At 43.5% G+C, this 25336-nt stretch overlaps 1 protein-coding gene across 7 annotated transcripts in view; it reads left to right on the top strand.

The window, feature by feature from the left end:
- The window catches only part of CUX1 (cut like homeobox 1), a 268969-nt gene that overhangs the window by 85698 nt on the left and 157935 nt on the right, over nt 1-25336 (top strand). For all 7 annotated transcript variants that reach the window (XM_038157828.1, XM_038157826.1, XM_038157829.1 and 4 more), the window contains exon 3: nt 19322-19369. In XM_038157828.1, coding sequence (XP_038013756.1) covers nt 19322-19369 — 48 coding nt within the window. The remainder of the gene's footprint in view (nt 1-19321; nt 19370-25336) is intronic.

Genomic DNA, 25336 nt, shown 5'->3' with positions numbered 1-25336 from the left:
TAGCCATGAATTTTCTGGTAGAAAGGAGTGGTCAGGTGGAGATTGCTGCATAAGCAGCTGCACAAGTGGGATCAGCCCACGGGGAGCGAGAGCCCACGGTGGTTTGAAGTCAGTGCTGAGGGATGTTAATAAACTTTATTTACTGGCTCTTGCCCCGAGGAACTTTGTGCTAATGCAGCCAGGGTTCACTTCCAGCTGAGGGAATAGTGGGAGAGAAAGCAGAGGAGGATCAGGAGATCTGCACACACAGACAGAACAGAAGTAACTTGCACTTGGGCGTGTGTTGTCTTTAACTACAACTCTGGTTCCTAAAAGTTCACAGAGATGACATAAAGAAATAAACAGATATTTTTGGTGCTAAAATAAGCCTGGTGTTCTCCCACTTAAAAGAAAAAAAAAAAAGTATTATTAATTATTTTCTCCTTTCCTTTCCTTTCCTTTCCTTTCCTTTCCTTTCCTTTCCTTTCCTTTCCTTTCCTTTCCTTTCCTTTCCTTTCCTTTCCTTTCCTTTCCTTTCCTCTCCTTTCCTCTCCTCTCCTCTCCTCTCCTTCCTTTTCCTTTTCCTTTTCCTTTTCCTTTTCCTTTTCCTTTTCCTTTTCCTTTTCCTTTTCCTTTTCCTTTTCCTTTTCCTTTTCCTTTTCCTTTTCCTTTTCCTTTCCCTTTTCCCTTTTCCCTTTTCCTTTTCCTTTCCTCTCCTCCCCTCTCCTCTCCTTCCTTTTCCTTTTCCTTTTCCTTTTCCTTTTCCTTTTCCTTTTCCTTTTCCTTTTCCTTTTCCTTTTCCTTTTCCTTTTCCTTTTCCTTTTCCTTTTCCTTTTCCTTTTCCTTTTCCTTTTCCTTTTCCTTTCCCTTTCCCTTTCCCTTTCCCTTTCCCTTTCCCTTTCCCTTTCCCTTCCCCTTCCCCTTCTCCTTCTCCTTCTCCTTCTTCTCTCTCTCTTCATTTCTCTCTTTCTCCCTTTCTCTCTCCCTTTCTGTGTCTCTCTCTTTCTCCTCCCTCCCTCTGGCCTGGAAATGTTGTCCAGGCAGAGCTGGAGGAGCTTGGCTCCCAGCCCAGGGTTTCTGTCTGGTGCCCTGCTCTGAACAGGAAATCCCGGGCAGAGCCAGGGGCGCATGTGCAGCTCAGCCCTGAGCATTCTGTGCCTTAATCCCTGGGGAAGTGTCCCCCGTGTGCCTCACTGGCTTTGGGGTGCTTGGCAGCCCCTTGGGGTGGCTCTGAGAGAGGCTCAGCTCCCCCTGTGTGCAGCACGAGGGCAGCAGGGCAGCCTCTCCCTGCAGCGCGTGGGGCTGGAGACTGCAAACAGAAATACAGCAGTCCTGGTACTGATCATCTTCTCTCATTCACACAGTCCCTCTGTGGGTCTGTGCATGAACAGTAACGTCTCAGTTAGTGCTGCCTCGGGACTTGAACAGCTCTAAAGAACTGGGTGGTTGGAGAATATGGATAAGAGATTTCTTAATTCTCTGTCTTTTGGTTCAAAACTATTCCATACCTCTTAAAGATGAAATTTGGTCGCTTTGATGAGCATGTTTTGGACAGCAGTAACCAGTGATTTTTATGTCAGAAATGCAAGGGTCTATGCCAAATCAGTCAGTACTCCCTTTTTCCCTAATAGTTGCATCTGCTGATGATTTATTTACTTAGGAAAAAGAACAACTGATAACGAGCGAAGATGTCTGTGATCTGAGGTTATCCTTCCCCCAAAAATCAGAGGTGTGGGGGCCTCTGGCTCTTGCTGGAGGAGCTGCTGTTGGCAGAGCTCTCATGCAAAACATGCTAAACCATGCCTGTACATAAGAAAATGGAGGTATTAGGCAGCCATCCGCTGTAAGGAAGAAGCACCCTGAATTTCCATCTCCTAATCCACTTGTCTTTTTAGTACATGTATGCACAAAACATTATTATAGCACTTTTTAATAAATGGAATAATAGTAGACTTAGTGTTACATACAGGAGATTATCATCTTCAGTGATTGTGTGTGCACAGCTTGTGTTATCAGAAGATTAAATGAATCTTAAGGAGATGCTGCTTCACAGTGAGATTTGATTTTCCCCTGCACGAACGCTTCTTAAATTATTGAGCCGTTGTGGCACAGACAACACTTGGCAGGGGGAAAGCCAACAGGAGAAAGTTGTGAGCAGGCTTTACCTGTCTTGTCAAATGGCTCACCTTGGCTGAGGGGAGAGGGTCCTATCGCTGGCAGCACATGGGGTGAATTATGGGCAGATTAAGAGCTTCCTCCTCGCCTTAAGGACTGCTGCTCCCACCTCCTCCCTGCTTATTCATCTCCTCCACAAACCTTGGCACGGGGGACCATGAAAACTATCACCTTAAGTAAATCCTCATAAGCTATTCATGTTCCTCGACAACTTTGCTCATGCTGTTTGATTCACAATCCTCTGCCTCTTCAGTTCTCTCACATATTAACGAGTTTGATCACTGCTCCATATAAATGAGGCATAATCTGAAGCTGTCAGACCTAAACTGTCTTGAACATACACTAAGTGAATATATTCAAATTTCTCTTTAAAGCTGGGAATATTTATAATAAAACTTGTCAGGGCTTCGGTTAACAGTTTACACTGGAAGTATTTTTGGTTGTGAAATACAAAAACAAGTCCAAAAATGACTTTTTGAGCTGATATTATTATATTTGCCTTGCATATGGAAAACTCGTGTTGTGATTTCAACAACAAATGAGAAAATTGGCAAACTTCTATGAAAATTAAGTAAGCTCAAACTTCTATGAAAATTAATTAAGCTGAAACTCCTATGAAAATTAATTAAGCTCAAATGAAAAAGTGTTAAAACACTTCACAAATTTATAATATTGTGACTTGTAACAATCACAATAAAAGAGCAGCGGGCGCTGTTAGCAGCACTTTGAATTTGGGTTGTGCTGCCTCCTCTGTCACAGCCTGAAACTGGATATCTATCGAAGTGCAAACACTGGACTCATTTATTTTTTTATCCCGTGATGTTCCCAGTGAAGAATGCTGTGTAAAAATGTCTCCTGGCTCTCGGGAGAGGCGGCCTCTCCCGTTTTCCCTCTGAATGCTCTTTGGTTGTACCTCTCCTCAGACTGCACTGTCTGGCCTCTTATATCCTGTCTGATACAAGGCTGCATCCTCGCCTGGCACAGGCCAGCACCGAGACACAGTGAGTGTCCTCTGGATCCTTCTTTGTGTTACTGTAACACAAGTTTATAGAATTTAGGAAATTTCACCTTTGTGTGAAAGCAGCACAGAAATAAACAATGCATGATTGTTACGGGACCTAAAATACAGAGTTCCTGACATCAAAGATGCAAGACAGGCTGGCTTTATAAGGAACTGGCAAAAGGAACAGTAGTAGGAGCAAATGATGTCTTTTTTTAGCTACTAGATAATGCTTTGGAACTGAATGAAGGCTGCAGCTTATGAATCTCATTTCCCTCCTCAGCCACATCGAATGCAGAGGATGAGTAGATCTCACCAGTGTGAGTTAAGGCTCAAACCCAAACGAGATGCTGTGGGGCTCCTGTGAGGGGCTGCTGCGGTGTCGCAGCCCTCAGGTGACAGGGAGGGAGGTCTGGCTGCCTTCAGCATCCTTGAATTTTGGCTCGAGTCTAATGGCAAAGGTGACACCGTTTAGCCCCTAAATTCAAAACATCGTCCTACCCAGCCAGAAAACATTCTCTGTGTCGAAGGCAAAGCAGACGCTTGAATTTAAGTCGAATCAAATGTGGGGAAGGTTTCCTCAGCAGCCTTGATGTGAACAGGAAATTGATCCTCCAGCACAAGGCCGGAGTGCCAGGAGCTCATTCTTCACCGAGATAATCGGGCACAAAACGCTGCGAGTCAATCAGTTCGCTTTCAGTTTAGTATTTACATTCCCTTCAGCTTTAAACAAGCATTTAATTAGTTCTGAAAGTGTATTTGAAAGCCTTCGTGTTGGACCTCGTAGATAATGAATGGTGCCTGCGAGTTTTGTTTTGTTACGGGAAAGTGAAACCAGATGCGGGCTCGCCGTCCCAGCCCGGCCTCTGGCTGCGTGCCGGGGCTCATCGGGGTTCGGATGCTTCGGGGAGCGCTCTGAGCTGCACTAAAGCTGCTCACGGTGGTGGGGAAGGATGCTGATTTCACGCAGTAACTTACTGGAACAACATTCAAATATACAAAGCAGCGGAATTGGATTCCTCTGTTCAAAAACGGCAAAAAAAAAAAAAAAAAAAGGATTAGTCTGTGGTTAATTTAACAACTCCCAAAGTTGCCATTACAATACACCTATATTCATTTCCTTATTAATTACGTGGTTGTGCTATTTAAGCTTCCTTTCTGTCCTTTGGGACCAAATTCTTGTCCCGGGTGAGAAACCAAGCTCCCTTTTGTGTTGGGGATCATCATGTGATGTGAGCAGGGATTATGCCCAGCATCCCGAGTCATTAATGGGATTCCCTATGAATTGTCTCCCGACTCGAGGCTTCCCTGCAGGGCCCCTGGACCTGACCTGCTCTTGCTGCTGCTGCTGCAGCTTGGTTTTTGCACTTGCTCGAAGTTTGTGTGGTGTTGAAAAACTTCTGGAAACCGTTTCTTCTGTGATGGCTCTCTAAAGAATATCCATTTTAGATTTACTTAAAGCAGCCCTGTGTCCTCGCTTACTGCTTTCATCCCTTGGGACAGTCTGTTAAGGATCCTCCCCGAGGGGATACAGAGAGAAAATCCTACTATGTTTGTGATGCTTTTAATCCCCAGCCTGTCTATAGACTGAAATAAATAGAGCGTTCACCTTTCTGCTTTCAAATACAATTTCAGCGTCACCTGTGGCATCCCGATTCATCAAGATCTGTTCTAAGCACTTCTGAATCTTATTGACCACTTGTTTTACAGGATGATAAATCCCTGTTCTCCCAGAGCAAATAGATTTAATAGAGCAGGTTTTTTTCCTTGATTTATGTTTGCCATGACCAGAAAGCAGGATTTCAGCATCCAGCAGACGCTGCGCCACAATTACAGAGTCACAAGCAGGCAGTGTCTGTTTTGCTGCTGAATGACAAATATTGTTGGAGGATGTGGTGACAGTTTATGTGTTCATATAGAACCAAAGCACGTGGTGCAATTGTTACTCCAAGATTAAACTTTCTTGAAACCTATTTTTGATTTTAGGAGATGCCTCTGAGACGGGGACTCAGTAACTTACTGGTGAGGGAATGAAAATTGGCAAAAAGAGTGTATTAGAAGCAAAAAGAGTGTATTAGACTTGAAAACAAAGATGAGGTATTTTTAATGTGCGTATTCTTTAAAAAGTGGAAGCAGTGTATATTGTACAAGGTTTGGAAGATGACTGTGGACATTTGAAAATTATTTTTATCCCTCCTTTTGTAACGTCATAAGGGTATAAAAACAACCCTAATTGCATTTTAACAAGCTGTGGTGTTAGTGCCCAACAGCTGAAGAAATGAAAGACTGACGTGCTGAATTGTGCCTGTGTTGTACAATTAGGTGGACTGGAAAAACCAAACTCAGGGTTTGGCTGAGGGGATGGGTCCGTGGTGACAGCCCTGTGCTTGTACATTGTCACAATAAACGAGTCTGAGTTGCAGGAATTAGTGATGATGATGCCCCCACACTTTATTGATCAGGAGATTAAATACAAACTGGTTTCTGCAGCTGCTGGCTCTTGTCACCGTGGGTTTGTGTGACGTGGAAGGGGAGCCTTGCACTGGGGTGTTTATGGGGTGTTTGGGGCTGTCACTTCTCAAACCTTTGGGAGTCAGAGCCAGGGGACATAGTCCAGAACAGCTCTGTGTATTTATTGTCATGCTTAGATTAGAGCAAGACTTGTCTTAATAACGAGATCCTACAAGAGCAATATCTCCCTGGAAAATCATATGTCAATAGAGCTTTAAAATTGCTCAGATATGAAGAGGACATTACACAAAATAGATGGATTCTGCCAGCCTAAGGAATAGGAATTGACATTTTTCAGAACAGATGTCATTGATAATTTATAGATGGCTTTAAAAATTAAACTTTATATAGAAGCTGGCTTGAAAATGAAGTGTTGTCAATGTTCTGAGTGCACTGGGTACATTAAGCAGAAACGTTCGTGTCACTCAGTGGTATTTAAATACTGCAGAAGTCAGGAGCAGCCGTGTCCTCTGAAAGTCTGCTCCCGTTCAATATTAAAGGCTCATGTGAGGCTGCTGCTTTCCAGATGATGTAGCTGCACTCCTAGGAAGTGTTTTGAAACGAGTAATTATTGATTTTGTCCCTTACACTTCTGATTGAAACCTGGAAGTGAAGCACATGACTTCTGGAGAAAAAGACAATTTTACGTCCAAAGATACCAGCTTGGCTTTGTGGTTTATAAGCTGTAAAAGCTTCATATTGATGCCCTCCTAGTTTTAAAAACAGAGTGACAGTCCTCTCTGAAAGGAGAGGCATCTGCTCTAAGTGCACCAACACAGGGAAATTATTGGAAAGCTTTCTAGTGCTTTTCGGAATCAGGATTTCCTTTTTTTGCCCCCTTTAAATACACTCTTTGTTAAACTGCTCCATCTAAAACGAAGTAGGGGTTAATACACATTTTGCTAAGTAAGAAAAACAACCAAAAAAAAAAAGCCCCAGCCCAACACTGGAGGCTCAGCCCAGGAAGATGGGAATTCTGAGATAATATTCAATGTGCCCAAAGGGACAATGCTGTCTCTTGTTGTCACTGTCTATATTTAGCCACCGTGCTCATATGCAACTTAAAATACCTAGAATAGCACGAAGAAATTTTTTTTCCCCTTCATTTGAAGTGGTTCAGTGTAGGGTTGTTAATTTTGGCTTATCACAGCTGACACTTGAGTAAGGGGGGAGAAAATAGCGGTTTGAAGCTTTAACTCTCTCCACATGTGCCCCTCTGAGGAGCCCTCCTGACTCCTGCAAAACTTCCTGGGCTGCCTTAAATTATGTGCCCCCCATTTAGGAGGAGTTCACAGCTCATTTAGTTGATTTAAAATCCATTGTTGTTTGTGCAGCTGATAAGGGGTGAAAAAGCTATTAGTTAACAGAACCGGGTTGAGAAAAACATGTGAATAATTCCAGCTTCCTACTCGCATCAACTGGAATTCTTCTGATCAGTTAATGTAAACAGTGTGATTTATACTTTAATACTCCAGCTTACATGAAAATAAGCAATAATTTTCACACTTTCAGGAGTGTTTCATGCTGTTGCAAACGAAGTTTTTGCATTTTACCCGTTTACTGAAAAGATAATGAAGTATTTCTGTATGACAGTCTGGCAAATATTTATGTTTTAGGGACATATTACACACTTCAGTGTGCTGGTTTTCAATGGGAAATGCTCCCAAGCATCAGTTTAAAGAATTAGGCAGAAAAATGAGAGAGAGCAAAGTCCTTGAGGAAATACTGGCCAAGTTGTTTATGGGGGGAATGACCTTGGCTGGTTTGGATCCCACTAATGGCCTCTTCATCCCAAAAGTGAACTCCTGGTCAAAAGGAGGGTGCTGAGCAGCCGGGGCTGGGGGAACAGGGAGCAGGAGGGTTCTGCTGAGGAATCCCTGCTCAGCCCTGCGAGCTCATCCAGCAGGGCAGCAGGAAGAACCACCCTAAAAATTCAGATTCTGGGTCTGACTTGGCTGGGAAGAATCAGATGGCAGTGCAGGGGGCTGCTCTGTGGAGTCACACTCACAGCCGGAGCTTGACCCAGCAGGAGTTTCTGTCTGCAGTGCTTTCCCTGCATCTGCCCTAAGGAAAAACCGCTGGTGGAATGCAGCTGAATGGTACCTGCTCTCTCCCCAGAGGTGCTAACAGTTGTTTATGCTTCCCCTATCTGATGATGGCACCGAAGTGTTTCCTTGTTCTTGTACAAACTTCGGGAGCAGCGTCAAAAATAATCTTGTCTGTTTTGGTGGATCGCTGGTGAATATCTCAATCCTCAGGTCTGATGGACCATCAAATGCTGCACAAGCCATTCCAAAATCAGTTTTAAAAAGGAGCAATTACATATTTTTATAAGTGGAGGATCAGGATCCAATAAATAGAAGTTATAAAATCAGATAACTTGCTTGATTAATCAATACCAATTCAGAGAGTCTATCTGGTCACTTGCCCAGTTTTACCTTTTTTGCCCCCCTCATGGTGTCCCCCTCAGTGTCTGTCCCTGGCTGAGAGGGAGCTCTGTGCTTCAGAAATGTCAGCATCTACAAGGCTGCAGTCAGGTGGGAAAACCTGATATGCTTTGGGTCTTAGGAGTGCTTATTCAAACACTGCATTTCCAGACACGGCGTGCCTTCAGGAATTTAAAATAACTTGTTTGAACTGCACGGTGTTAATAAGCAGCTGGGTAAGATACAATCTCCTCTGAACAGTAGCTTTTTCTTTCGCTATTTTGTCTGCATTTCCTAAGAATGTTTCAGCAGACGGAGCATGACCATGCTTATATTTTGTGATGGCAGCTCTCAGCCCTCTGTGACTCTGCCCCAGTGTTCAGAGCAACCTTCATCATCTGCTGGGGTTTCACCAGGGCCATTATTTGTAGAAATACAAATCCTCTTGCCCAGGAAGAGGCTGGCTTTGGATGTTTGCTTTAAATGTCATTTAAAAGTGAGCCTGTAGTGGTTTTTGCGTCGTCCAAAAGTCAGTGTTGGCTTCCAGTCTTTCAAGTTTGCTCACCCTGTTCCACTCCTGACTTTGAGGAGCTCCTGCCTTGAGCCCTCAGTGGCCCTGGATGTCCATTTTGAGGCGTGTTAGGAATATTTAGCTTAAAGAAGGTGCTTGAACTTGATGTAGCCTTTGCTTTGGATGCAGCTAAAAGCCTTCAGTATTGTATCACTGTATGCTGTGTATGCTAGTGTATGCTGGCTTTGATGTGTACACTTCAGCATCTTGTAAAAATGATCAGCTGTATAAAAGATGGTGATAGGAAGAAGTTTATTGAGTATTTCTCTGGATAAAGGGTGTTGCAGGCATTTCTGGAATTCCTTTGTAAGTCCCTCTGTACATCCGTGGGGCAGTTTTGGCCTTTTTTTTTTTTTAAGTGTGGATTTTGCTTCTATTGCCAGTCGGTGCTTGACTTCTCATGGCACTTGGTGTTACTTGGTATTTCAGGTAACAAGTGATGGAAAACATCTGCTGTTTGGTGAGGTGCACCTTCAATGACAGCAGGATAGTGTGAATGAGAACATGAGCTCCACAGCATCACAGTCTGGGTCACTCCTCACAGAAGTGCATTGCTGCGAGGCAAGAGGCACTGACAAAAGCAAATTTTTACTTAAGTGTATCTTAATTCAAGTTTTTTTACTGCCTTGAAATGAGTGGGAAAATGCTCTTGAGAAAAATAGTTGTCAGTTTATGTCTAATTTAGCAGTGCTGCAGCTGAGGGAAGTTTGCTACAAAGCCAGGAGTCAGGTAAAAAGTTTGAAGCTTAGGTTAAAACGATGGCAGATAACTTGATCTGTAGTTGCCATATATAGTCATGCAAGAAAAAGTCTGTAGGAATCCTCCAGACGTTTATGGACTTCTCTGATTCATCTGTTGGAGCCAAACAGCTCCAGCCAAGAGATAGGGAATTCGTTAAACTGCATTAAGTCCCTAAATTGCTGTAGCCCAAAGGAGCAATTCTTCCTTTTATAGGGGGAAGAGTAGGAGGGAGTAGGCAGGGAGGATGGTACATTATGAAGTCTCTTCTTTTGGTAAGAGTTTCAAGAGATGAGTAACATTCTAGAGCTCTTTAAAAAAAACCAAACAAAACACAAACCACAGACAAAAAAACTTGAATTAATTTCCGTTGCTCTCATCAAAAGCTGGCTGTCTAAATTTAGCCATTTCCCATAGACACTCAGCTTACGCTGGCAACAGTCAAACTGTTTGTCCTCAAGTGCAATTTGTCACCTCCCCCTTCTAAGTTGGTAGAAGATAAGCCTGTATTAATTCTGCTGATTTATTATTATACAAGTGTGCCTCATTTTAATCTGCCATGGAGCTGATTGTGCTTCAGCCGCGCCGGGAACGGGAGCCGCTCGCTCCAGCTCCCCGTGTCTCCCTTCCTCATCTTCCATCCTCTGGGCTCCTTTTCCTGCTCTTTTTATCTCCTTTCTCTCCCCACCCCCTCTGAACACTGGAACAGTTCACAGTTCAGCACATGATTTTGGGAATTGATCCCAGCTGAGAGTATATTTTACAGTTGTGAGGGGATGCTGCTGCTGAAAAGAGCTTTATGTGGGTTTTTTATTTCTGAAGTTCAACTAACAAACAGTAAATGTATTGAATAAGTCTGTAGTGAGCTCTTGCTTTCTTTCATCTGGATGATTCATTTCTATCTACTGTGTGCTCCCAAAGCATGTGCATTATGGGCCTGAGCCTGTTTCCATAGGAATTTTGCCAGGAAGTGTAAAGGCAGCAAAAGTTTGTTTTCTTCGAATTACTTCGCTCACTGAAGCAACATGAAAAGCTCTGTGCTGTGTTTTTTTATTTAGGTCAGCAGGATGACAGTTAGATTAATTTCGAGGTGTTTTTACCAGGTATGCTAAATCAGATGTAGTAAAACCTTTGGGTCTGTATCCTGATGTTTTTGAGGTTGTCAATTTTTTTCTTCCCTTTGAATCTCTCATCTTTTTGGAATCTGAAGTTATCACGTTCGCTGCACTGAAGCCACAGCCAGTCACTCCCTGCATGGAAAAAGTCACAAAGAACACGAAGACAGCAGAGATGATGGTCGTGAGAGTTTTAACGAATATAGGACATGTATTTGCAGGACAGCAGGCTTTTACTCAAGTCCTCTTGAAACAACTTGTTTCCTGTAGGAGCAACTGGCTTTGGAATAAAACTGGTCGGTCAGGATCAAGATTAAGAAGAAAATCTTATAAAAAGATTAGTAGAGGATTGCATAGTATTGGATTTTCTTGCATTGAAATCAAAGCAAAAGGCTGACTGTAATGATAGAAATCAGCAAATACACCTGTGTTCTTACATGCAGGTATGTCAGAGTGTGATTAATGCACGGGCTGCTCACAGCTACATTTGTAATTTCTGCGCAAAAGATAAGTAAAGAAAACAATTTTGCAATACCTCATGTCCCAGCAGTGCCTCCTCCCCAGTTCACATCCTGAAGGATCCCTGAGGATGAAGCCTGGCTCCTCATTATTATATTTAACACAGAATTATTCTTCTTGGAAACTTGACTTCAAAGCAAGTTCCTTGCATTCTGGAAATCAATAACATGTTTTAAAACATGAACGGTTTTTAGTAATCTCACTTTTCCTAACTGAAGCAGTACATTGGGATTCATGACTTCTCAATGGTTGTACCCATCTTTCCCTTGAGACTGAGGAGAAATCCCAGTCCCACGAGCCCAGTGCTGCCAGGCAGCTCCAGCTCCTGACCCATCATCCCAGAAGGCTGGAGTAGGATGCACTCTGATTCCAGCCCTGCTTGTGGGGAGGGAATATGGAAAATTACAGCTGCAATTATGGTTTCACATTAAATATTCTTCTGTCTAAATCCACCATGTGAAGCATTAGGCTGTGTTTGAACTGGTGCTGTTAATTGGACCACAGCACTTAGGTGCCTCTTCTGCAGTCATGGCCCCTGTCATTAGCCTCTCATTAGACACGTTAATTTTTTAGGGCTCATAATAATTACCCTTTTTCAGAAGTTCCCCATTTTACACTGAAGAGAAACCTCTGATCTGCAGGCTGTAATTCTGGATAACCAGGGGAGAGCTTGGAATACTTTCTCCATAGACTTTCAGAGTGGGAAATACAGTGGAGGATGAAATCCTGCAGGATGTGATTTGGGAGGAGTGTTCAGGATCCTTTTCACTGGAGAAGACAAATCACAGGGACAGAGAACTTGTGGAGCAACATGGAATTTATGGAGGGGCAGAGCCCTTCTGGTTAAAATTTGACAGATGTAGGTGAGGCTGATTTTTGGGGATGTAAAACTATATTGGGATGCACAACTAAGCAGTCAGTTTATTTCCCATTTTTTTGGACAGATGGGCTCATCTGATAACATCTGCAGGTACTTAATAAAGCTCTAATTATCTTTGCTCTGTGTAGGGATCCTGGCCTAAGCTAGGAATGGCAATTCCTGGGTTTCACTGCCACGTGGTTGTCCTGCTGGCAAGAACAGTGCACCTCAGAGGTTCTGAAATATTTATTTAGTGTATCAGATGGGGTTTCATTACATAAATAAGGAGTTCTGCTGACCTGGATGATGCAGACGTGGTTTTTCCCATGCAAGGGTCTGGCACGGCATGTTTGGTGTCACCTCAAGCCTTCAGCATTGGGTTTAACAAGAGAGCAGGAGGGACAATCTCCGTGGAGCCACTAGCCAGTGGGAAGCTTTCTAAATTACTGTTTGTTAAAAGTGATGCCTGATTGTCTGCATGTATTGGTGAACTGTTACACAAGCCATCCTTCCCTTTTTTCCCTTCTGGAATTTTAGTGACCAGGCTTTCATTTCATCAGAATTACCTCCTTCCAAAGCTCCACCTGAATCATTTTTGTTTAAACTATTTTTTTTGTTTCCTTGCAACTCTACTTTTTAAAGTTCTGCATAGTTCCTGTTCAATGTCTTTCCTAGCCACTGTTAACTCCCTGGTTTATAAATGACACCAGGGTTGTCACATGATGCTAAAAAGCTTAGTTCACCATGTTAATTTGTAAAGTCATTTTAAAAATCCTTTCTCTATTCTGCACAGTGAATGTGTGTATATATACACACACTTCCATACATATATATGGTGCAACAGTTCCTCTCTGGCAGGGTGGCTTTTTAAACAGTTGTGAAGGTCCCCAGGCTGTTTGGATGTGGCTGCACAGGCCCAGAGTAAACCTGTGAGCTTTTTGTTTATTTGAACTTGGAAGAAACCATAAGAGGATTCCATTAAGACTCAGGCAAATTCCACTGAAAGCAAAGTCCCAGCACAGTGAGGAGGCTCCTTCCCAGATGCTCCATTTTCCCCAGCTTGGGAAGAGCACAGTTTGCATCCCACTGCAAGGGGTCACAGGACCAGCACCAAAATTCTCCCTCTTGACCCCTTTCCCCATGGCTGAGTAGGACCCACCAGGGAATTTCCACCAAGAAACTCTTGGAACTTCTCCATGGGGTCTTCTGTCCCTTCCCTTGGGATTGTCACGTGGCTGCAAGGCTTGCAAAATTGTCCGAAGTGGTCGAACAGCAAAAATTCTGTGTCTTTTCAAGGAACCTCTAGCAGTGTTTATTGTGCAGGCCCTGCTGTGTAACCTCTCAGAATTACAGTGGCCAGGGTTTTGCTCAGTGTTCCACTCCAAGCTGAAGTCTGCGCTCACTAAATCAGCCCTTCACAAATGGAATATTTTTTCACTTCTTGCTGGGTGGGTCCATACACTGAAAAATAGGTCAAGAACAGTAATCTAAATCTACTGCTAATAAATAATTAAAGCTAATGGAATTTGCACAAGATCTGTGAGCTTGAAATATTTCTGAAAGTACTGTGGTGTACGTTTTGCTACTGTAAATCAAGATTTTTTATTTATCATTGTGCTAGGTTGAAAGATATCTATAAATGTGACTTTAAAAGGGTGTTTTTTTTGTACAGAGAAAACACTGGCATGTTAGTATATTGAAATAACTAAAAATATCTCAGAAGATTGATATGATTGTGATTCATTCTTTAATGATCGGATTTCAAGTAAATACTTCAGCAGCCTTAAGCAATAAGAGGTTTTATATCTCATTAAATCAAAGTGTAAATTGAGCAACAAATTGTTTACTCATATGATTTACTTTGCCTTATATTTTAGGAATTAAGTAAGTCATCTAAGCTACTGTATAATACCTGTTTGAACAACTAGCTGGGATTTCAGTTTCATCTCTTTTAGATTAAAGCAAAGTCGAACTTGCTGGAACTAATTAAATATAAAGACTTAAATGTTTCCTTTAGTACACCCCCAATCACATGTGCTCAGGCTTTCTGGTGGAAAAAGAAAATTGGAATACTCTGGATTTTTTCATAATACAAAGAAATAATGTTTAAACCTGGTATTTTGCACTGGTAGGTGTCTGAGTGATCCCGACCCCTTCACCCATTTCCCCATAGCAGGGCGAAGCATCTGTGCTTGCTGCCTCTCTCTAATTAACCAGCAGAACTGCTTACTCCTAATTATAGTTAACTTGCTGATTTGTGTGTTTCATGGTGACAAGTTGTGTCCTTGAAGTACACAATAATCAAACACACCTCAGAAGTTGATGCCAGCGTTCTTCCCAAATCCTTCGTGCTTGGCTGCCTCTCACCTCTCCCCCTTTCAGCCGCTTTTATGGGAAGCTCAGCAACATTCTGGAGATAATAGTGGGGTGGATGGAGTGTGCAGAGCCCTGGCTGCGAGGGCACAGGGATAAACATCCTCCCAGTCCCTAGGAACAGCCATCCACCCTCCCAGCATGCTGCCTCTGGGCAGAGGGGCATAAACCTGGCGCAGTTTTTGACAGGAGGGCTCCCCCTCAGCTGTGCTGTTTCTTGTCATGGAATGATTTGGGGTGGAAGGGACCTTAAATCTCATCTCATTCCACTCCCTGCCATGGGTAGGGACACCTTCCACTAGCCCAGGCTGCTCCAAGCTCCATCCAACCTGGCCTTGAACATGTCCAGGGATGGGAAGTGTTAGGTGTTGATGGAATTACAGACACCCCCCTGCACAGCCAGTATGCCCTGGGGGCTCTCTGGAGCTTATTCTCTGTTGGGTTTTTTTATTTTTATTTCTTTTTTTAAGTTCTTAGAAAAAAGAATCTGGGGTCAGGCTGTCCAGCCCCTGGCAGTTCAGAGCACAGGGCAGTTCAGAGCCTTACTCCACGTGGGCAGGCAGGGAAGGGGAATCCGCAGCATCTCCCATGATGAGGCTGCTCCAGAATGGGCTGTGACAGCTGAACTGGTGATGTCACCCACGCTGATAACAGCGGGCTGCTTCTCATTAGGATCCCTGTGCCAGACACGGGGACATTCCCCAGCCCCTGCGTGGCTCCAGCAGACAAAATACAGAACAGTTGGTGGGAAATGTGGCGGGGGAGCCCCACGCTGGAATGTTCACCCAGGGGGTTGGGTTGGGCTGTTTCACAGGAGCACGGTGCTTGTGCAGATGATAAAGGTGTGCAGGTCAAGCTCAGCTCTGCTGGGCCACTTTATCAAACTGGGGTCGGAGGGCTCTTGTTGTGACATTTAGAGATAAGCATTTGGGAAGGAAATGAGATGGAGCAGCCTGTGAGGAGATCAGAGGGGGCTTGTGTAGCTTCAGAGCTCAAGTAAATTACAAATACAGCATTGGTAGCCTGGCCATTGCTATGTCCTTTGTACTGTACACAGGGTATTAAGGTCTAGATAAATAATGTAGTTTAGTTGTCAAAAAGACACATTTGTTGCCCAGGATTTTAACACAGATTTATTCTTGGTTTATTTTCCGTGGAGTTCTTTTTAATGAGAATGGAAAGGGAGTTAAAAATTATGTGGATTCAGATTTCATTGTTTAGCTGCTTGATCAAAATATAAACTCATTGTTTTTACTCTTGTAAAGAGGAAATGCTATATTAGCTTTCAGCCATCAGATTTGATTCAGATAATGATACAGCATCCTCATTCATGGGCTCTTCATCAGATACTGAGTTTGTCTGTGATAGAGCCCTTTTCAGAAATCTCCTCTACCCCTGCTAAATCATCTAGAGAGAAAGAATGCATGTATTTAGATGGCACGGAAAAATAGGCTAATAATGGGATTGTATTCCTATACCCAAATATTTCAGTGTGTTTGTGTTGATAAATTACAATCTGTTTTAATGTTCAGTCGCATGGACCCTTTTCAGCTGTTCTGCTTGGCTGCAGTGTTTTGGTAGCTTTGTGAGGGCTGGAGCCTGGATGCTTTTCCTGTTTTGATCACAGCCCAGGCAGTAAAGGCCACCACACTTTAAACAGATAATAAATCACCCAGTGTCCTTGCTAACCAACGCTGCAGATTCCCCTGGGTCTGAACTGAATGTCCTTCTTCCTGTTCAATTTAGTGTAAAGAAGGTAAAATTCTGTTTGAAGTTCAGTGTAACATTTTGAGACAAAGTCTGATGAGAAATTTTTCCAAACTGCCAAAAATAAATCTCCCCAGCAGAGCTGTGACTTGAGGCATATGTATTCTTGACTTCTGTCTGTTTATTTTTATTTCCCTTTGGTTGTGAGCTGTCTCAAGTTTTGATGTTGTTTCGCTGAGGAAGGAATTATAAAAGTACCCTATAAACTCTTTCCTATAAACTCTTTCCAAGGGGAAGGCAGGAAGAGAGGGGAGAAAAGAAAAACTGGTGTGAAAAAGGCGTTTATGCCTTTTGCTGTGGTGCTGTGTGCCATTTATCCACTCACCTGCACGGAGCCTCTGGCTGAGTTTGAACCCCTGGCTCACATTGCTGCAGTTCCCTTTCCTGGCCTGTTTGCTCTGGGAAGGGAATGGCAGTGGGATGCTCTGTCTCAGTTGTTCAGCTGCAACAGATTTCAGGTTATTGTGAAGATTTCCAGTTGTCAAAAGCATTTTACCCCATTCAGGTGTGTGCTCTGATGTGTCCTGGGATTGCCCCAAATGGATTGCAGTGGGATAAATCATTGCTTGCCAGTGGAGCTGAATCACCCTGAGCTGCCTTCTCCTCTATCAGGAAATATTTTAAAAGCAGTTTTACCCCCAGCAAAAGCTGCTGTCTGAATCAAGCACATGTTTTCCCACGATGGCATGAATTTTGCTTGGTAACGTTCTGATTGCTGGGATTAGTGTTTAGCACCCTGAATTTGTTAAATGAATGCACTTGAAAGGTTTTCTCCCTTTTTGTTTTTGTTTTTATGGCTTTGAGATGCTCCCTCTATTCCTCTCCACCCCTGCTTCTCTCCTCTCTGCTGTTACAAACAGCCAACAGCAACATCCCTCATTATTCAAGATGAATATGAAGGTGAAGTCCTGACATAGTTTATATCCTGAAATAAAAAGCGCTGCAAATCCTGTCTTTCAGAAGTCAGGATGTGCCAGAGGAGGCAGTTAAATAGCAGGATCTTGGCTAGAGCTTGCCATGGACACAGGAGCAAGGATGACATTCTCCTGCCTCTGGATCTGGGATTACAGCCCCTGTATTTCTGCTTCACTTCTGACATTACTTTTCTGGCTGGTGCCAAACAAGTCAGTAAATTCAGAGGCAGTATCAGGGACAAAAGCCCTAAACCCAGTGATTTTTGACCAGCTGAGATTTTTATTTCAAGAAAAGTTGCTTTGCTTGGATGACATAATTTTTCCTGATTTTATAACGGGTGCCAGTATCCGGGCTGTAAATCTAATTCTGTTTGTAATTTCACTGGGCACTAAAACTGCCTCTGCCAGATTCTGGCCTTGAATGTGGGCATTTATTTTGCCATCAGTGGTTATTGTTACTTTCTTCAATGTCAGCATCATCAGGTTACAAAGAAAACATGTTCTAAAACGTGCACAGCCCTCAGGTCTCCCTGAGAAGGCAGGGAGTGGGGAAAGGCTGCTCAACCTGCCAGTTTGCTTTGGTAGAAGTGTAATCTGTAGATGTTTGTGATCTACGAGGACAGTGTCCAACCTTTTTGTGTCCCAAAACAGGCTGCAGGGTTTGTCAGGAAACATTTGGTGACTTGGCTTGGCCTAAGAACAGAAGCAGTTTGGTTCAGTCCAAAGAGGCAGCTCAGAAAGCTGCAATATTATCCTTGACTTGATGGGGATTAAGCTGTATTTTAGTGCAATAACCATGTCAGAAGTGAAATTTGACTGATCATTTGTCTTTGATAGCTTCATTTGCCTTGGGCCCCCTAAGCCATTTCTCAGGGAGTGGGAGAACTCCTGATACTCCAACTCTCTGCATGACTTGTCATTTAAATGACAAAAATCACTTCTCTCAAAAGCCTACTTTTCCTTCAGGAAAATCAGATTAAACCCAGGGCTGAGAGTGTTTTGGTGAGTGGTTTAACATCCAATATGTTGCATGACTGTAGATGTGTAAGTAAATGTGTTGGAAAAGAGAATTTCCCAAAATTTTTAAGGTCACCTTCTTTTCTGAAAAGCTTGAGGCCTCAACAGACCCTTTTCTATTTAGAGAAAATGTTTCAAATTTGTCTTTGTGACCCCCTGCACGAGGTTCAGGTAGCTCAGGGACTGTGGCCTGGGTGCAGGCAGGAAGATTTCATGGTGACTGTTCCAGCTCTGGGCAGCATTCCCAGAGCATCTTAGGAGCATTGGAGGGTTTGTTCAGAGTCTGACCAAATCTCACCTGGCCTAAAGATGGCTCTTCAGCACTCCTTTAGCACTAGTTCTGCTCAGCTGGGCCTTGGAAATCTGCAGCAATGGGAAACCCACCCCTTCCCTGCAGCAGCATCAGTGCTGCCCTCCCAGGTGATGCAGCTTCAGGTTATTGGTTTGATCCTCTTCCAGGTTCATTTCCAGGTGGAAGTGCACTGTGAAGTGGCTGCTTGTGCCTTGTCAGTGGCACAAGCAGGAGTGCAGCACCTTGGCTGTGCATGACTAATAGTGTCCTCTGCAAAGTGACTGGATTTTATTCTTTGGGCACATACATAATAAGAATTACTGGATTTGTAAGTGAATTACACCCAAACCAGCTTAGAAGTGAAGCCACAGAAAATTTTATGTACAATAAATATACCTTTTTTGTCCTAAATTATCTCAGTTGCTAAGTAAAAATATGCTATAAACCTTTAGAGTGATTTTGTGGGCAGTATTTTAATGAATTTTGTAGCACTGAGTGTGTTGTAATTTGGAAGAAGAAATTTTGAGTTACACAGAAACCAACAAATAATACTTGTCATCTTCAATGAGCTCCAGTTCTCTGATGACTAAAGCCAGAGCACTCTTGGGAAAATAATAAATAAACCAGAGATTTCTCAAAATGGCAACACTTCTGGTTGAAATGATGGTCCAGAATCATCTTCCTTTAAGCCTGGCTTCCATTTGTGGGAATTTCCTTGGCATAAGTTCAGGGGTGTAGCTGCTGTGGAGGTAGATAGAGACATTTACTGCTAATCTCATCAATATTTCAGCTGAATTAGGGGACTGAAGGCATTCAGTGCTCAGCCAGCCCCACCACAGTTTGGATTATTATTACCATTTGCAGCGCATGCAGGTGTATGTCCAACTGGAAATTCAGACCTGCTCAAAGTGAACTCCAGGTTTGATTCTATTTTAATCAAACCTCCCACAAAACACGATCAGAATTGAAATAACATTTGAGAACTGAAAATAACATCAGGAAAAACATGCTGATGACTTGTCCTTTCCAGTTTTTCTGATGGCATATCCTGCTTCTGTCTTCCAGGACCTGCGCAAACAGGTAGCTCCATTACTGAAGAGTTTCCAGGGAGAGGTAAGAGCTGCTTCTGCTTCTTGTCATGTTTTCAGTGCTGCTTCACATGAGCCTGGTGTGCTGGCAGGGTGTGCATGGCCACAGAGCCCTCATGGCTCAGCCCTTTGCATTTTGTGTGTGCAGGGAATGTCAGCACCTGAAGGGAGCCCGAAGATGGAGAGGGAGGTTTTACAGGAGCACAAAGTGACAGGACAAGGGGCATTGGCTTCAAACTGACAGAGAGTGGGTTTAGATTGGATATTGGGAAGAAATTCTTTCCTGTGAGGGTGGGGAGGCCCTGGCACAGGTTGTCCAGACAAGGTGTGGCTGCCTCATCCCTGGAAGTGTTTAAAACCAGGCTGGATGGGGCTCTGAGCAACCTGGGATAGAGGAAAGTGTCCCTGCCCATGGCAGTGGTGTGGAACAAGATTATCCTTAAGGTCCCTTCCAACCCCGGTCATTCTGTGATTCTGTGATTCAGGGTTTGTGCTGGACAATCTAAACTGGTCACATCTCTTTGCTCTGAGCCTCCCTGAGCATCCTGTCACCGTGGCAGGGACCCAGGTGGCCCATCCAGCTCACTGGGCCTCACTGACCCTGCAGGGTGAGCTGTTAATGAATGCAGTGTAGTGCCCTCATAAAACACGAGAATACTGCACATTGTTCTCACTGCAAAGCTTTTCAGCTGTAAAACATTGTATTCCAGAGGGCCGATGGAAAACCTTGGGTTGGCAGGGGTTTGTGTGAGAGGCTGCAGAGGCTCCAGCCCCGCTGCTGGCTCCCGCTTGGGTTTCTCCTCACAGCACTCACCCGGAGTGCTCAGGAGTTGAAAAGCCAACTGTTGTTATTCTGAAGGGTTTCTACAGGCAAAGGCAGCTGGGCCAATTAGGGAGTTTTCCATTTTTGCTGTGGCCAGATGGGAGCCGTGGTTCTGCTGCTCAGAAAGCTTCAGGGAGGGAGGGTGGAAATGACATTTGTCCTTGTAAAGCTCCGTGCTGCGTGGGGTGCTGGATGGAGGCTTGAGCTCACACTGATACACATTACGCAGCTCTGCCCCTCAAGATTTCTGTTCCAGCACTTCCTCAGCCCATGAGCTGTTCACTGACTTTAGGTTGTGGCAGTTCCATCAGCACAGGGAAGTTCAGGAGCATGTGTGCAGGATAGGGATTTAAGTGCTCAACTCCCCTTAGTGAGGCTTGCAATCCTGATCACCTCTACATCCTGCTAAATCTGTGTCCCATCTAGGCAATAATCCTTCATTTAAAGGCAGCGTGGTACTTTTTGGTTTACAACCTGATTTCCCAAGTATTGCTAGAAATAAATAAATAACCAGGATAACTTTGTCCTTGATATATCCAACAGACATTTGTGAGAACAAAGAATGACTTGCGTGAGTCCGTTTGCCAATGGAAATTTACACTTTAAAATTGCTCCGAGTGCATTGCAGTGCTCTGAGAACCTTTTCACTTCAGTTTCAAGCTTGCAATGCACTGACTGAAAAGTGCATGTGTGTTTTCAGCACTGTTCTTTAATGAAGGCAATGTCTGAGGATCACGTAAAAAGCATAAATTTAAATTTGGCTACAGAGAAGGAGATTCTTCCTTTAGATCTTCCCTGGTGGAGACAGCTCCCTGTTACCTTGGCATGGCTCACACACACTCCTCTCCTTTAGTTTTGCTTCACTGATACAGAAGTGAAGTTTATTTTGGTATAAATTCAACCTCACCAGAGTAAAATTTGTTGTTGTAATCCCCTGTTACATAAATGAAGCACAAATACATTAAAAGATTGTGCTGCTGAATCTCTGAGCTGGTGATTCCAGTCTCCCTAATCGAGACAGGGTTTCAGAAACCTAAAAAACCTGAACTAATCATGATTGACTACATAAATGCACCACATTAAACTGTGAATTATGGTATTTGATTATAGATGTAATTACTGTATCTTGTTTTGGAGACAAATCAAAATACCAAGGATATGAGCCTGTTCTGTTGAGTTATATTTGATTGTTCAGGATATAGATCTGGTTTCTGGTTGTTGTTAAGGCTGACTTTCTAAAACATCAGGAGATAACTGCTGTGGGTATCTCAAAAACAGGTTTTGTTGAGCAAATAGGCTTCTCTCCATTTCAAATCCACAGGAGATGCCTCAATTCCTGTCCCTTGAGAGGCTGAGGGAGCAGCATTGCTGGGAACAGACACTGACCTCAGGAGCCCCCGGGGACTGCCTGGCAATAACTGATTACCTGTCGGGTGGTATTTCATGTCCTGGGAGGAGCTGGCAGAGGGACCTTTCGGTCACACTGCACCTGTGGGATGGGATGTGAGCAGGGAGGAGGAATAGGGCAAGAGGTTCCTCTATTTTACTACACAGACATCAGTTTTCAGCCCCAGATTTGTTCCTGGAAGTGTTCAAAGCCAGGCTGGATGGGATCTGAGCAACCTGCTCTAGTGGAAGGTGCACATGGCAAGGGAGCTGGAACAGGATGGGTGCACATGGCAAGGGAGCTGGAACAGGATGGGTGCACATGGCAAGGGAGCTGGAACAGGATGGGTGCACATGGCAAGGGAGCTGGAACAGGATGGGCTTTAAGGTCCCTTCCAACCCAAACCTTGTAGTGATTCTATGATTTTGGGTTTTTTTTTAAAGATCAACATCAGTGAATGAATAAAACAGAGGTAAGAGGAAAAGTGGTGAGAGGAGAAGTGGTGAGAGTAAATGTTTTTTAGGGTCCCTTCTGCTGGAGGGTGAGTGTCCTGGAGCAGGAGCAGGGAATGCTGTAGGAGCAGTCTCCATAGGGGAATATGGAATTTTGGGGCACCACCAGCTGCTCACTCAGGACTGAGGAAAAAGGTTCTTGCCTGATGCAACTTCTCCATTTCCCTGTGGGAGAGTCTCCACCACAATTTTGCCTCTGACTCCTGTCCTCCCACCCCCCACTGCTGCTGCTGCCTCATCTTTGCTCAAACTCTGCTCTTAGACAGAATTAGGTGCTTTTGGCATGGAATAATAAACTGGACTCCACATCAGAAAGGAAATGGCCTTTCTCCAATCCCATGTGGGCTGAACTGCCCACAGGGCTCTGGGCTCTAGGGAGGGCCAGCAGATCAGAGGATGGAGGCAGCTCCCTGATAAGCCCAGGTGTTTAATCAGCTTTACATGGATATTGCTGTGTTCCTGCTCCCCACCCCTGCCTTTCCTCAGCACTTCTTCTGATGTGAACCCACATTCAGCACAAAGTTGGGGTTTTTTCCCCTTTTTGCTGGCTTAGTTTCCCACCAGGTGGGTTCAGAGCAGCAGCTCAGTGCAGGGGAGAGGCCAGGAGAGCAAAGCCAGGGGCAGGAGCAGCACAAATGTGTCAGCTCAGGTTGACTTAAACTGTCCTTGAACTGTGCCTGGGTGAGCCTGACGTGACTTGGAGAGAGGGGAAGTTAAGCTCAGGTATTTATGTCCCCTCCCAAACACGATTTATGGGAGCTGCTGATGAACCTGGGGCCAGTTGGCTTTTTTAAACAAACCCACAGGTCTCTTTAGCCAATTTTTCTCTTCAGTTTAAGCACGGAATGTTGATACTTCCCCCCAGTATTTTGCCTTTCTATCATATGAATTTATAAATACCGGACAAAGCAGAACATTCTGTATTCCTTTGTTATTTATCTCATTCATTCAGATAACAACAGTTCCAGTTATCAAATATTCAGTTTCCATTAGTACTTGGAAATAACTTTTTTTTGTGTAGATCTCAGTGTGTTTAGTAACTGGATTTTTTATGGTAAGAGTTAAAGTAAAAGCACTATGAAATGGAATTTAGCATACTACAAATTTTCAAATGCATTCCTAGTTCAGCATGAGCCTCTATTAATTCATCACTGGAGAATAGTTTTATTATAGTACTTTTTCCTTATTTAGGATCTTAATGGAAGTTTGAAGGCAGTTTTCTAATTTAACAGAATGTTGTGTCTGCTTCACAGCTGATGGTACTGTTCATTTGAGATCTGTGGGTAACTTTTCTGCCTTCCCTGGAAGATTTAAGGTCTGGGTGGTGTAAATATGCTATTGTGAGCAAGACAGTTAAAAGTCATTAATTTCAGAAGTGTAAAATTCCTGTCATTTTGATCTTAAATCTCTGTCTTGCTTTTCCTTTTCCTTGCCATTAACTTGAGGATGCAACTTATTAATGGTTTGCTCTCCCTGTGCTGGGCTAAATACAGGACAGAAGCAGGAAAGGTTAAAGAGCTTCACCATGCAATCATGACATGATTATTATATATAATTAGCAAGGCATCCCTGCCATCAGCTGTCTGAATCAGCTGTGTTTTGGGTAGGTCACTGTGCTTTACCATGGGTACATCAGTGGATGGATATTTGTACATGAAATCTGAAAAAAAGAAAAAAAGGCAGCAAAAAGAAGGGATGTTCTTGGGCTATGTTAATTTACAGCACTGAAGTTGTGGTATGGAAGTCTAATGTTGGAATCTCTATTTGTGAAGTCATCAGACAGATATTTTAAGGCTGGGAAAGGATTTCCTGAGGTCATTAGCATTCTTTTCATGTGGCATGAGAGCACTGTCCAACAGTAATGCAGTAATCCCTCATTTGGAGAACCCTCTAAGGCACAGACTCCAAAACAACGTGCTGGACTTGATGTCTGTGAAAGCCATTTCTCATATTCTTCTCCCAGAGCAAGTACTTTTAAGGGTATTGCCATTCTGATGAGACCACTCTGGCTCCCCACTCAGCTGAATTGCTCTTTAAACTATTAATTTGGTCAGTCGGTAATTTAATAATTTTCCATATGCAGACAACAGAAGCTGAAAATCAGTTTGATGTGCTGGAACTACTAATCATGTCTTTGAAGAAGTACTCTAATAATGTGTGTGCCTAAACCACTTCAGACCTACGTTCCTTCTGCATTTTGAGAGATTATTCCTGAGCTGATACTCATATTTTTTCTATTTTACCTCCTTTAATTTCCTTATGTTAAATTTCCAAACCTAATTAATACAATTTCTTTCCTGTACATTCACTCCATGATGGCTCAATTAGAGCAGCAGTAGAACTGTGGTTCAATATTCAGGCCAACTTCATAATTGAAAACACATTTTCTTCTCAAAAGCTGCAGCTGGTTTGGTTCTGCTCATGCAGAAAAGGATATAACCTTGCATAACATAGGAAATGAACGGTTGAGAGAGAAGCCAAATTCAATTTCAGTCAGATATTTTGAGGATAAGTCCATGATCTATGGAAGCAAGGGAATGAAAAGTGTGTGTATGTGGAAAGCAGCGTGTTCAGCACTCTATTAATCACGGCCAGCCTGGGTGCTGTTGTGTGCCTTGCGTTAGCACTGATGCTCGTAGGGAGGCTGGAGAGCAGCCAAGCACTCCAGAAGTTAACCTCTTAAAGACCCTGAGCTGCTTTCTGTTGAATAAATGTAATTTTGTGGTCAGAAATAAATGCTTGTGATGTAGCAGGAGCTTTGAAAACAACAGCGTGGCAAAGCTATTACAAATTGCTCTGTGTTGGGGAAGTCAACAGCATACATCAAAATCCAGCGCTCGTGTTTGGGCCCAGAGCCTCCCTGCTTTCCAATGCAAGTATCATCAAAACCTTCTATTTACCAAAAGTGAATGTTTTTGGCAGTTAATTCTCTTTTAAAGTCCACTTTTCATCTCAGTTCCGTTCCCCAAAGCAGGAAGAGGTCGTGACCCACGCTTGGGGTAACGGCAGCTCCACAGTGCTTTCATTTCTTTGTTTACAGAAGTGTGTAAATGATTATTTATTTATTTTTGGCTGGCTTGATTGCAGTTTAAACAACATCTTTCCTGAGGAAGGTGATTTAAATATACTCCAGCATCTCACGGGCAGATGAGCTCTCCCTGCTGAGCACAAGGGGTGACTGCTGCAGGGCCAAAAGCATCCCCAAGAGGAGACACTGAGCTGCAGAGACTCTCAAATACAGAGCCTCTCCTATTATATCAATAATGTCCT

The sequence above is a fragment of the Motacilla alba genome, chromosome 19 (genome assembly GCF_015832195.1).
Source record: "Motacilla alba alba isolate MOTALB_02 chromosome 19, Motacilla_alba_V1.0_pri, whole genome shotgun sequence".
Taxonomy (NCBI): Eukaryota; Metazoa; Chordata; class Aves; order Passeriformes; family Motacillidae; genus Motacilla; species Motacilla alba.
This window is presented reverse-complemented; position numbering and strand designations above follow the sequence as displayed.